This window comes from Hemitrygon akajei, chromosome 5, assembly GCF_048418815.1.
Source record: "Hemitrygon akajei chromosome 5, sHemAka1.3, whole genome shotgun sequence".
NCBI lineage: Eukaryota > Metazoa > Chordata > Chondrichthyes > Myliobatiformes > Dasyatidae > Hemitrygon > Hemitrygon akajei.
The window spans coordinates 24,087,431-24,097,031 of record NC_133128.1 but is presented as its reverse complement, the minus strand read 5'-3'; the positions used below and the strand labels follow the sequence as shown (position 1 = coordinate 24,097,031).

At 42.8% G+C, this 9,601-nt stretch overlaps 1 protein-coding gene across 1 annotated transcript in view; it reads left to right on the top strand.

Moving 5' to 3' along the window:
- Positions 1 to 7,364: 7,364 nt before the first annotated feature.
- c2cd2 (C2 calcium dependent domain containing 2) overlaps positions 7,365 to 9,601 on the top strand; it is a 109,350-nt gene continuing 107,113 nt past the window's right edge. Inside the window, exon 1 of the mRNA XM_073045034.1 lies at positions 7,365 to 8,107. Coding sequence (XP_072901135.1) covers positions 7,805 to 8,107 — 303 coding nt within the window. The 5' untranslated portion in view covers positions 7,365 to 7,804. The remainder of the gene's footprint in view (positions 8,108 to 9,601) is intronic.

The window sequence follows — 9,601 nt, the reverse complement described above, 5'->3', positions numbered from 1 at the left end:
GCGCTAAGGGACAGGTGGCAAAGAAGGTGTGCCAGAGATGGGGATGGTACTTGTGCTGACATACCCAGCCCTGAGACACCAGGCAAGGTCATTTAATTCCAAACAATTGACCTTCACAGAATGCCTTTCTGATGCTTCCCACTCCCTCCCCTCTCCCTTCCCCATTTCCCAACCATGATTCTCCTCTCCCTGTCCCCTTCCCACTCTCAGTCCACTCATATCAGAATCAGCTTTATCAACACTTGCATATGTCATGAATTTTTTAATGTATCAGCAGTGCAGTGCAATACATAAAGTTACTACAATATATATGTGCCTAAGGCTTTTGTACATTCTGTATGTAAAAGCACGTGAATGACATACGTCATCACGCCACCACATCATACGTGCATGTCTCACTAAAGCAAAAAACAAAACTAGACGCAAGTTATCTCCAGCTCTCCCATGTGTTCCTTTTGATTAATTTCTGGAGTTACAAAACATAACAATTGGGATCACATATTTGTTTTATTAATTACCTTCAGTAGCATAGAGGGATGCAGCAAAGAAACTGGCCCTTTTGGCCAACATTGTTTATGCTGACCGTGATCCCTATCTGCACTAATTCCATTTGCACACATTAGGTCTGTATCTCTCTACCTGTTTAAGTATCATTCCATGCACCTTTTAAACATTGTAATTGCAACTGCTTCCACAACCTCCTCCACCAGCTCATTCTACTCTGTATGTGAAAAAAAATTCCTCAGATCTCCTTTAAGATTTTAACCCCTCTCACCTTAAACCCATACCTCAAGTTCTAGACTCCCCTACATTTGGGAAAAAATTCTGAGTACCAATACTCTCTATCCATCTCATAATTTTATAAACCTCTATAAGGTCACATCTCAGCCTCTTATGCTCCTGTCTAACCCTTCTCTCCTTATTTTCCTAATATTCCAGGCAGCATCATAGAACATAGATGCCCTTTCGGGAAGCTATGAACTGGCATGCCAAGCCGAACTTCTATTTCCAGCTTTGTTTTTCTGTCTTTTCAGATTCTCCTCCAATTCTACCGATTTAAATCCTTCCATCAGGAAGGACCCTCCAGGACATAAAACCATAGGACCATAAGATGTAGGACCAGAATTATGCCACTTGGCCTATCCATCATGGCTGATTTATTATCCCTTTCATCCCCATTCTCTTGCCTGACTAACCAAGAACCTACCTCTGCTTAAAATACAGTATACTCAATGACATGCCCTCCACAGATATCTGTGGCAATGAATTCCGCAGATTCATCACCCTCTGGCTAAAGAAATTCCTCCTCAGCTCTGTTCTAAATGGATGTCCCTCTAGTCTGAGGCTGTGCCCTCTGGTCCTAGACTCACCCACTATCAGAAACATCCTCTTCACCTCCACTCTGTCTAGGTCTTTCAATATTCAATAGGATTCAAAGAAACCTCTCCCCCACATTCTTCCAAACTCCAGTGCATACAGGCCCAGAGCCATCAAGTGCTAACGCTTTCATTCCTGGAATCATTTTTGTGAACCGCCTCTGGACCATCTTCAATGCCAGTACATCTTTATTTAGATAAGTAGCTCAAATCTGCTTACAATGCTCCAAATGCGGTCCAACTAATACCTTATAAAGCCTCAGCATCACATCCTTGTTCTTATATTCTCGTACTCTCAAAATGTTGCCTGGATTGAGGAGCATGCCTTATGAGAATAGGTTGAGTAACTTGGCCTTTTCTCCTTGGAGCGATGGAGGATGAGAGGTGACCTGATAGAGGTGTATAAGGTAATGAGAGGCATTGATTGTGTGGATAGTCAGAGGCTTTTTCCCAGGGCTGAAATGGCTAGCACGAGAGGGCATAGTTTTAAGGTGCTTAGGAGTAGGTATAGAGGAAATGTCAGGGGTAAGTTGTTTTTTTTAAAACACAGAGAGTGGCGAGTGTGTGGAATGGGCTGCTGGCTGCGGTGGTGGAGGTGAATACGATAGGGTCTTTTAAGAGACTCCTGGATGGGTACATGGAGCTTAGAAAAATAGAGGGCTATGGGTAAGCCTAAGTAGTTCTACAGTAAGGACATGTCCGGCACAGCTTTGTGGGCCAAAGGGCCTGTATTGTGCTGTAGGTTTTTCTATGTTTCTATGAATGCTAACATTGCATCTGCTTTTCTTACCACTAAGGGAGGGATTTAATTGTGATAGAGTGGGCCGTAGCCACTACTTTTTGTAGGATTTTCTATACTAGGCTGTGATGCAGCCAGTTAATATACTCTCCACTACACATCTATAGAAGTTTGTCTAAGTTTTAGACTTCCTTCCAAATCTCCACAAACTCCTAATGAAGAAGAGGCACTTCCAGGCTTCTTTGGAATGCATTTACATGCTGGGCCCAGGAAAGGTCCTCCAAAATAATAAACAGAGGAATTTAAAATTGCTGATCTTCTCCATCTTTGATCCTATTTTAAGAGACTCCTGGATAGGTACATGGAGCTTAGAAAAATAGAGGGCTATAGGTAACCCGAGGTAATTTCTAAAGTAAGTTCGCATTCGGCACAGCATTGTGGGCCAAAGGGCCTGTATTGTGCTGTAGGTTTTCTATGTTTCTATGAACACTGGCTCATGGACCTCTGTTTTTCCCTTCCTGTAGTCAATAGGCAACTGTTTGGTTTTGCTGTCAAAGAGCTTATTGTTGTGGCACCTTTTTATTGCTGGGGCGGCACGATAGCACAGTAGTTAGCACAATGCTTTACAGTGCAGGCAATTCAGGTTCAATTCCCATTCCTGCCTGAGAGGAGTTTGTACATTCTCCCCGTAACCACATGGGCTTCCTCCCACAGTCCAAAGATGTACCATTTGATAGGTCATTTGATCTTTGTAAATTATTTCATGATTAGGCAAGGGTTTAATCAGGGTGGTGGCCAGAGGGGCCTATTCTTCACTGTATCTCAATAAAAAATAAAATTTCAATCACCTCCTTTACGCTGATTCGTCATAACCATTTTCTGCTCCTCACCAACTTCACCCCAAGCCAACACAAATTTGGTTATTGTGTCCAGTTGAAAAAGAACCTCAACAAGGTTTCAACCAGAAAAACCTCTCCATTCCTAACTCAGGGATCATCCATTGGAAAAGCACTCCAGTCTTAATTCAGATTATACCAGTGTTTCCCTAGCCAGCCTCCCATCATGTATATTTGAATACCTCAGCTATTTGAACAAAGCTCTGCTGCCTCTACCTCATGCATTATTTTGTAGAAGGACCTCAAGTAGCTAAAGTCGACATCAGCTCTCAGAGAATTCCCCTGCTTTTTCCTGTAACTTGTTCTGTCTTCCAAACCCACAGTTTCTCTTCTGATTCTCCTGCCTAACCATACTTAATTTAGAGTTGCCAATGAAGTCGCCAATCCATATCTCTTTGGGGAGCAGGAAGAAGTTAATGTACCCAGGAAAAACCCACACAGTCCCATGCAAACTCCACACAGATAGCACCCCTAGGTCAGTATTGAACCTGCATCACTAACTGCTACACCATCATCTGAGACACCTCTGAGGTAGCACCTTGTGGAATAGACTCTTGACCTCATGATTAGCTTGTTATGATTTTGCACCTTATTGTTTACCTGCACTGCACTTCCATTTTTTAAATTTTTATTTGTTTAATTCTTCTTATCACTTCACCACTAGCTATAGATGTAACTTCCTGAAACGTCAAATTGCTGCTGCATGTTCCAGTGCTAAATATCTTTCTGAATCCAGCCTCATGTACACCAACACAGCAAATATGTGGGTAGTTTTGCTGCCACTCACCTTATACTCGTACTCAGATGTTTCCTTCCATTGATCCACTACACTCTCCTCTGATCAATCTTTCATTCACCCCCTCAACATCTTCTGAGTCTCAGAGTCGATTTCATTTTCTATTCTGTGCCTGCAAAATGGCTTGGGTTGTTTAGTGGTTTTCTTTATTATGTTTGTTCTACTAACAGCAAATTGATATAGAGTCATAGAACACTACAGCACAGAAACAGGCCCTTCAGTCCATCTAGTCCATGCTGAACTATTAATCTACCTACTCCCGTCAACCTGCACCTGGACCATAACCCTCCACGCCCTTCCCATCCATGTACCTATCCAAAATTTTCAGACGTTAAAATCCATCCACCACCTCCATTGGAACTCATTTCACACTCTCACCACCCTCTGAGTGAAGAAGTTCCCGCTCATGTTCCCCTTAAACATTTCATCTTTCACCCTTAACCTCTAGCTCTAGTTTTACCCAACCTTAGTGGAAAAAGCCTGCTTGCATTTACCCTGTTTATGCCCTTCGTAATTTTACGTGTATGCTTTTAATTGATGGGTTTTCAGTCCCATTCCAGACTGAGACCCCATTTCCCTTTGGGCTTTCCTCCAACTCAGACTCCTCTTTCTGGGAAGACGTGCTGCTCGAATGTCAGCTTTAGGCAGCAGTCAGCATAAACCGCACCCTGTGGTGGAATATAGCTATCATCTTTATCCTGCCCTGCATTCGCTTAATGTGTTGCAGATTGCTCTGTATTTTAATCTGAGCTGTGATGAATTTTTAGGAAGTAGAAAAAAAATAATTCTTGAATCCTTTGGTTCATGTCAGTCAATTACACAATGAAATAGTCAATAGTTCAACGAACGTCCCCCTCTGCATCTTCAGTGATTTTTAAAATTTTGATTTTTGTCTAGAAAAAAACAATTTAATCTCCTAATTTAATTTTTTACTTCTATTCATCAATGTTAATGTAGATATCCATCTTGTATTATACTCTTCTGACAGATTAATGCTGTTCTTTTGGATTTTTCAGCCGCACGGAGAAGAGGAGCCTACTGCATGGGTAACAGCTTGCTCTTCATGTCATATTGCCCTGGCTTGCATATCACGTAGACAGCTGGGACACAGCATCCATAGTGGAACCTCACCAACGGAGGACCTCGCCTCGTCCCACCTGACAAGTTAGATCATTTTCATTGATAGTGCAACTATATTTAATTGATATCAGTGAACACAATCTATTATATACATTATTTAAACATGATGGCCTTAGGCAGAGCATGACGTTGTGTGACAGTGGTCACTTTAAGAATAAAAATATAAACAGTGTAGAATCAAAATGCATCAATCGTCCAATTTAGTGATTTGAGTGACGTAGTGGGAAAAAGCTGGTTAAGAACAATGAAACTAATTGAATATTTATTTAGTGTTTAATAATATCTTACCTGTGAATCCAAAAGACTTCACATTCAATAACTTTGAACTTTGCACTTGTAGATTAATACAGCAATTATTTTTATTTGTTATTTTTATTTCAATGGCGTTCGCTGAGAGAGGACCCTTGAGTATTACTCCATTTCTGCTAGCTGTCCGTGCCACTGGTTCGAAGTTCAGAGTAAATGTCATTACTAGAGTACGTATATGTTACCACGTACAGCCCTGAGATCCAGAGTTCTCTCCCTATACTTCTGCTCCCCACTTTTCTTTTCTTCTTTAAAACATGGAGTACTAGTTCTTTAAATTTTTTTTTAAAAGATCAGCTTTATTTGTAACATGTAATCAAAACATCCAGTGAAATGTGTCATTAGCCTCAAATCAAATCAGCAAGCATCATGCAAGTGTCCCCACACTCCTGGCGCCAACATGGCATACCCACAATTCAATAACCCTAGCCATACATCTTTTGGAAAGTGGGAGGAAACTGGAGCACCTGGAGGAAACCCAAGCATTCATGGGGAGGACCTATAAACTTCTTATAGACAGCAGCAGGAAATGAACTCTGATCTTACTACTGGCACTGTAAAGCATGGTGCTAACCATTATGCTACCATACCGCGCTGCACTGAGGATAGTGGTCAACGGGACTTATTCTGGCTGGGGATTGTGTTCTACAGGGATCCACACTGGGACCTCTGCTGATTGTGATATATATGAATGACCTAGATGAAAACATAAATGGTGGTTTATTAAGTATGCTGATGATGTAAAGATTGGGTGTGTTGTGGGTAGCATGGAAGATTGGCAAAAGATACAGCAGGTTGCAGATATGGGCGGAGAATTGGCAGTCAGAGTTTAACCCAGCTGAATGTGAAGTGTTGCACCTTGGGAGATCAAATGTAAAGAGGCAGTACACTGTTAATGGGGAGACACTCAATAGTGTTGGTGAGCAGAAGGATCTTGGGGTCCAAGCTCATGGCTCCCTGAAAGTGGTACACAGATTGATAGAGTGGTTAAGAAGGCATTTGGCATGCTTGCCTTTATTAGTTGAGATTATGAGATTAAAAGTCAGGAAGTTAGTTTGCAGCTCTAGTTAGGCTGCATCTGGAATATTGCATTCAGTTCTGGTCACTCCATTATAGGAATGGTGTGGAGGATTTGGTGAGGGTGCAGAAGAGATTTACCAGGAGTCTGCCTGGATTAGAGGTCATGTTCTAAACGAGAGGTTGGGAAATTTTGGATTGTTTTCTCTGGAGTGGTAGATGCTTGAGGAAGATCTTATGGAGGATTTTAAGATTACAAGAGGCATCGACAGCTGGTTTCTTTATCCCAGGGTTGAAATTTCTAATACTGGAGGGTAAAGGCATGCATTTAAGGTGAGAGTGTGTAAGTTCAAAAGAGATATGCAGGCAAGTTTTTTTTCACAACTAAGTGTGTTGGGTGCTTGGACTGTACTGCCAGAGATGGTGCTGGAGGCAAATACAATAGGGGCATTCAAAAGGCTCTTAGATAGGCAGATGAATGTGCAGGAAATGGAAGGATGTGGACATTATGTTAACAGAAGGGATTAGTGCAGTTGGGCATTTGATTTAATTTAATTAGTTTGGCACATATTGTGCGCAGAAGGGCCATTTTGCTGTGCTGTATTGTTCTGTGTTGTGTTTGCTGAAGTAAGGTCACTGTGCTGATGTAGAGAACAGCAATGAAACTGGGCACAGCAAGTTCTCACAACAACCCTGTGATAGCACTGCACTGGAAACATTCAGCAGCATGTGTGGAAAGCGGAGCAGCTGGTGTTTTAATCAAATACATGGTCAGGAACAAAAGATCTATTCTAGAGAGGTTGGCTGCAGCCAGAACAGTCCCCTGCTGTAATATGAAATGGTGCAACAGGATCTCTAACATGCAGGGATCAGTTTAACACTGGGTCGGAAGATAATCACCTCTACTGGTGCAGGACTCAACAGGTCCAGATTTTTCGTGTGCGATTGGAACTCATAGCTTTTATGCTTGAGAGATGGCATGGAAGGCGGGCAGAAATAGTGTAATGGGAGCTACGTGTCGGGCCCCACCTTCGTGTGTAAACGTGGCCGCTTTAAGAAGCCCTGGGGGCGGGGTTGAGCGGATGGGAGCTGTTTCCCAGCCGCTGCGGTTCCGTCAGCGCCCTGAGTTAGAGGGCGGTGGTGGTGTGTGTTTTCTTTTGCTTTCGGACCGGCTGGATGTTGTGCGGTGTCAGGGTGCGTGTGGGTAGGAAGCGGTTGTGATCGCTCACTGAGGCCGGGGACTGGGGTCGTGCTTAGGCCCCTGCTCATCTCTAGGGCCATGGAGGTATTGAGGACACTGCATTGAACAGGCTTAAATGAGCAACGTTGCTGAATGAATTAACATTATCCACGCTTCCTATTGATTTTCATAAGTTAGGAGATGTGCTCTAATTTTAAATATGTTAGGAAATATAATATAGGAAACTATTTACAATTAATGGATTTTTAAAATATGCTGTGACTATATATATTTTTTTAAAATTCCTATATCCTGCCCCTATCTGGGACTGGCCTGGAGGGTTTAGCTTCAGCCATGTCTGATGTGGACTTTGGGATGGGGTCTTGTCTCCTGGATGTGGTGAGGTGGTTCGGGCTCGTTTCCTTGTTCCTGGCGTCGGTCCTCACCTTGGCACTGTATGGGCTTCATTGTGTCGTAGGGGTTCCTTGGGGGAGGATTAAAGCGAAGTTGGGGTTTGGGGCTGCAGATTCTCCTCCAAGTGACCCGTCTGATGGGGCGGCCACTCTCCTCTCCTGGCTGCTGTCCCTGGACAGCTGGAACTGTCAGTGCCAGAAAGCTTGGATCAGTGCACTCAACAAGACCGCCATGAAGAACACGGTGAGTTTTCTCATTTCCAGCTCGAGCTTACTCCGCAGAGAATACCAGAGGTAACACTGTGAAAGCAGAGGAGCAGGATGGGTGAATGAATTTGGTGAAAACTATGGTTGAGCCTTGTCTTGGGTAGAATGAAACTAAGGACGGTGAACGGGATTGACGGTACATAATTAGCATCTTTTGGGCTTGGATGTGGGATTGGGAGTACTGACCTTGTCCTTTGATGCTCTAGCGATTTATTTCCAGACAGGATTTCTGTTTCAAATGTCAATATTTCTCATAAACAGTGGGGTGTAACATTTTGCAGAATATTGATCTGTTGTAAATTAAACTGCACTTATAAGATTTAGTCTGGGGTAGCACCTCATAGTTACCAGTAATTTTCTTCTGTGTAGTTATGTTGCAGGAGTCATCAGTTACACACTCACTCAGTCACTGGCTCACACAAAATGCTGGAGGAACTCGGCAGGTCAGGCAGCATCTATGGAAAGGAGTTGAAGTTTTGGGCCGAGATCCTTCATCGGATCCCCGGCATAGGCATTCAGTCTGACGAGATGTTTGCTTTTAAAGTAGAAAATGCAGAAGCTATTCAGTGATTCAGCAAATCTGTGGAGAAAGTTTTTTCTGTATGTATGTCTTTCTCCATGGAGAAAGGTTGTTTTTAATGTGAGTCTGTTGACTGGGTCTGCTCTGATTTTGGTTTTATACTCCTGGACAGTATTCATCCATCACCTTCGCTTGCTACAGGGTCCCAAGCAGCTTGATGTGAATAAAACCATAAACAAGAGAAAATCTGCAGATGTTGGAAATCTGAGCAACACACACAAAATGCCGGAGGAACTCTATACGGGCCAGGCAGCATCTATGGAAAAAGGACTGTACTTTTTTCCGTAGATGTTGCCTGGCCTGCTGAGATCCCCCAGCATTTTGTGTGTGTGTTGATGTGTACGAAAATCAAGTTTCTTGGCTCTGGATTGATGTAGTGATTGAACTCAATATTTTTTTAACTTGCCTTTAGCAGGAGAGGTGGAGATACTTAGGTGGATGATCTACACTTGAATACTTGCTACTTAGGTGGATGATCTCTGCTGATAGAAGAATATGTAGGGTTATTCCTTAAGTCTCAAAGTTTGTAAAGTAGTGATGTATTCAGAATATGTGATGACTTTTTTTTAAAACGCAATGATTATCCATTGGTGTTTCTGTTGTGTTTAGAGGCAACTTTAGAACAGAGATGAGGAGAAATTTCTTTAGCCAGAGGGTGGTGAATCTGTGGAACTCATTGCCTCAGACGGCTGTGGAGGCCAAGTCATTGGGCATATTTAAGCAAAGCTTTACAGGGCCTTGGTTAGATAGGGCATTAAAGGTTATGGAGTGAAGGCAGGAGAATGGTGTTGAAAGGGATAATAAATCAGCCACGATGGAATAGTGGAGCAGACTCGGGGCCGAATGGCTAACTCTGCTCCTATGTCTTGTGGTTTATCTAGGATGATTGGC